Source organism: Limulus polyphemus, unplaced genomic scaffold (genome assembly GCF_000517525.1).
Source record: "Limulus polyphemus unplaced genomic scaffold, Limulus_polyphemus-2.1.2 Scaffold6525, whole genome shotgun sequence".
NCBI lineage: Eukaryota > Metazoa > Arthropoda > Merostomata > Xiphosura > Limulidae > Limulus > Limulus polyphemus.
The window spans coordinates 4988-9197 of record NW_013672135.1 but is presented as its reverse complement, the minus strand read 5'-3'; the positions used below and the strand labels follow the sequence as shown (position 1 = coordinate 9197).

At 32.6% G+C, this 4210-nt stretch overlaps 1 protein-coding gene across 1 annotated transcript in view; it reads right to left on the bottom strand.

The window, feature by feature from the left end:
- Positions 1 to 4210, bottom strand: part of LOC106473817 (formin-binding protein 1-like) — a 26457-nt gene that overhangs the window by 19377 nt on the left and 2870 nt on the right. Inside the window, exons 3-4 of the mRNA XM_013934492.2 lie at positions 2675 to 2779; positions 1485 to 1613 (exon numbers count right to left, since the gene is read on the bottom strand). Of these exons, the coding sequence (XP_013789946.2) occupies positions 1485 to 1613; positions 2675 to 2779 (234 nt within the window). The remainder of the gene's footprint in view (positions 1 to 1484; positions 1614 to 2674; positions 2780 to 4210) is intronic.

The window sequence follows — 4210 nt, the reverse complement described above, 5'->3', positions numbered from 1 at the left end:
CTTGCTGACTATTGATGCTTTACTGGCCTTCCCTGTCTTCTCTTGATGACTATTGATGCTTTACTGGCCTTCCCCGTCTTCTCTTGCCGGCTACTGATGCTTTAATGGCCTTCCCCGTCTTTTCTTGCTGACTACTGATGCTTTACTGGCCTTCCCTGTCTCTCTTGGTGACTATTGATGCTTTACTGGCCTTCCCTGTCTTCTCTTGGTGACTACTGATGCTTTACTGGCCTTCCCTGTCTCTCTTGGTGACTATTGATGCTTTACTGGCCTTCCCTGTCTTCTCTTGGTGACTATTGATGCTTTACTGGCCTTCCCTGTCTTCTCTTGGTGACTATTGATGCTTTACTGGCCTTCGCCGTCTTTTCTTGCCGACTACTGATGCTTTACTGGCCTTCCCCGTCTTCTCTTGCTGACTATTGATAGCTCTAAAGCTCTTTTTATTACTTGTTCTTTTCTCTTCACATGACCAAACTACCTCAGCCTCGCTTCTCTTGCCTTCCCTCTATACCATAGACTCCTGCCATTTCCTTAATTACTTTATTTATTCTTTTCTCTTTCAGTGACATTCCCAAGAGCCATCTCAGCATTCTCATTTCTGCTCTTATCAACAAGCCTTCCTTGTTCAGGATCTAGGTATCAGCTCTGTAGAAGAGCACCGATCTAATCACTTTGGCTTTCAGTGCCCTTGGTAACCTTTTGTCACAGATGACTGCAGCCACTTATTTCCATTTCTTCCAACGTGCCTGGATTCTACCTCTCACTTCCTCCTTCACTTCCCAAACACCTAAAGTCTTTTACCTGCTCCAATGGCTTACCATTTACATCTTCGATCTTTAGTTTCTTATTTCTACCCCTTCTGCTCATCATGACTTCCGTTTTTCTGGTATTCACGTTTAAGCCTCTTCTTTCTAAACTCTTCTCTCACACATTAATTTACATTTCATTTGTACAGTAGCCCACAACACCCCCCCCCCCCAATAAAATAAACAACCACAAGTTATGACAACAACAACAACAACAGACTAACCTTTTAAAACAAACTCCAAAGATTAATCAACAAATATTCATAATGCAACACTATATCGCATACGGAACCATATGACTGTCCTCCAACTTGAAGCAGTTATATAATACTTTGCTTTCAGAGAACATAAACTTAAAAGTTTTTAAACATTTAGTACAAGAACATTCATGTATTTATTTATCACATGACTAAGTACTTTTATCATTTAAACCTGTAACTGTAAACTTCATAGACAAAAAATGATTCTGCTATAATCAGCATAAAATCATAAATATGTCAGACAACTGTATCTGATAAAGTAAGTAAGTATATTTTATGACTGAAGTAAATGCTATACCATTCTTACTGAAATAAACAGTACATGTACAAATTTACGGAAATATCATTAACATTTCACAGACTCCTGTTCGATATGAAAAAGGCTCCAATTGGCTATACTAAGTGATGACTTAGGTACCTGAAATATTTGTGGCATAGCTTCAAAGAAATGTACTCTTTGTATTTCATTGGTCTTTTGTAACTGGTCAGCATAGTTGGTCTTTGCTTCTTCACAAAGCTGGTTTTTTGCATTGGAGAAGATTCTTGCCTTTAATAAACAATATTTAACCATTTAAACTTCCACACAAAAAAAAGAGAGAACAAATATTCTAACACTATTGTAACTAAGAGTCATACAGAAACAGAAGATTGAAATATTTGAAATATCAATGAGTCAGACACCGGCTTGAACAACTTTATTAACAAACAGAACTTACCAAACATAAACCTGACCAACGGTTTCCATTAGAAAGTTATTTTACTGAATATCTAAGGGGTTTTACATCCGTTTTACTACACCATATAGTAACCTAAATCAATTAAGGTTCGTGAATAATGTTATAACATTTTGCAAATTCATTATTCTGTATTATAGAGCAGACTGTTTAACGATTGTATATATGGATATATATATATATATTATTTTTTAAACATATATATACAGTTTATTGAATAATTCAGTGGTTTAAACATTGATGTAGGTAACCACATGTGGTTAACAAAACCAGTCACAGAGCAACTACCAGTTTCTCATGTGATCATTCAGATTTTATTGTACATTTTGTCTTAATGAAAATTGTATATTTTAGCGTAAGTTGTTACTGCCTATAACTATAAATGGTAAAAGACCCGTTGGTTCTACGACTATTTTGTTAGGATTTTTTTTCAATAATAATAAATAAAATGTTAGAGAGATATTTAATATACTTAAATATATATTATCACAATAAATTCTACTTCTTAAAAAATAAAACGGTGACATACGATGCTTTATACAAACACATTTACATTTCAAAATATTCATACTAGCATCTTTTCGTTTCTGTTTCGTAACATTTTCAGCCCAGGAAAAATTTGTTTGAGTAATAAAATATTAGCCACTTTGTAGAACATTAGTATAAAAAATTAGTACTGTATAGTTTTAATGTGTAGAAAGTGTTGCTTAACAAAATGTGAACAGTAATACCAAATGTAATACTTCATAATACAGAGTAAGTAGACAAAAAAATCCTAAAATAGGTTTTCCACATACTAAACGATCATCTCCTGTAACGCTTTTTAAATATTTTTAATTAGTGATAACAAATATTTTTTTCTTAACAAAAATACCTTCTCAACTTCAGCTCGAGACAGGTTAATATCAGCATCGGCTTTTATATAACTTTCCTGTGACTTCTCTGCTTCCCTGAATGTTTTTTCATAAGCTTTTTTAGCCTGTGAATCAAACAAATCACACAACAGAATATTTGAAGTAAAAACACACTACATTCTTTCATCGTCTTGCACTGGTAAATAACAATTTTCGTCAGGGTACAAAAAAAGGGACACTGATATTATGCAGTTTAGGTCCTAAGAAAGCATTGTTTATCAAACAAATATTGACCAGTCTGCTTTGTGAATAACGGGATAACATAAACCTGAATTTAGAAATGGTAAGTGTGGTGGGGATTGAAAAATAGCATTTAAAAAAATATAACATAGAATGGTAATTAAAGGTACATAATGATGAATAGTAAAGAACAACGAACATCTGACAAGTGTGTACAGTAACAAATGAACATTTGACACGTGTGTAAAGTAACAAATGAACATTTGACACGTGTGTACAGTAACAAATGAACATCTGACACGTGTGTACAGTAACAAATGAACATCTGACATGCGTGTACAGTAACAAATGAACTTCTGACACGTGTGTACAGTAACAAATGAACTTCCGACACGTGTGTACAGTAACAAATGAACATTTGACACGTGTGTACAGTAACAAATGAACGTTTGACACGTGTGTACAGTAAAAAATGAACTTCTGACACGTGTGTAAAGTAACAAACATTTAATTCTTGAACGTTTCTGAACATACATATTCCATCTTTAGCAAGCTATATTGGAAAAGGTAAATTATTAGGTAAAAAAATTTATAAAACTTAATCATTTTATAAAAAGTAATTGACATACAGAATAAACCGTTTCTTTTGACAACGTTTTCGTGTTATATTAAGTATGTTTCAAAACTAGAGGAATATTATTATACGAGATGACCTAATGATGTTAAAGGCTGGCGAGTACAGTAAGCTTAGAGTTTTACAACAAGAAGTTATTCAGATTTCTTAAGTTGTGTGTATTAGTAAACTCAAACAACACATACAAGTATTAGTTATTGAAAAATAAATATGATCATTAGAAAGAAATTAAGATTGATAAAAAAAACTGTTAGAAAAATATCGCTGATATCAGCATAGGCCCTGGATACAAGTGTAAGATGTGTTTGTACCAATCAATATTTTTTCTATTCATTAGAGTTTTAGGCTATTTTTCAACTACATAACTAATTCAGTAAATAAATAATTTATTAAAATAGAACATGTTAGGCCTAATTGGATACATAAAATGGAACTTTCTGATCATTAACATAAAAAGAAAAAATCCAGTTTTATTTCTTTCTTTCACGTTCTTAACACTTAACTTTCCTTGTATAAGAACTCGTACGAACATAAGAGAAAATGACTACGTCATTATAATAAGAACGTTGACAAGAAAATTATAGTTTTATTGAAAAAATAAATCTATCGGATACATTTACAAGTTTTTAGCCATACAACAGAAAAAAACAGAAATTCTGAGATGAAACCAAGTAAGTTTAAT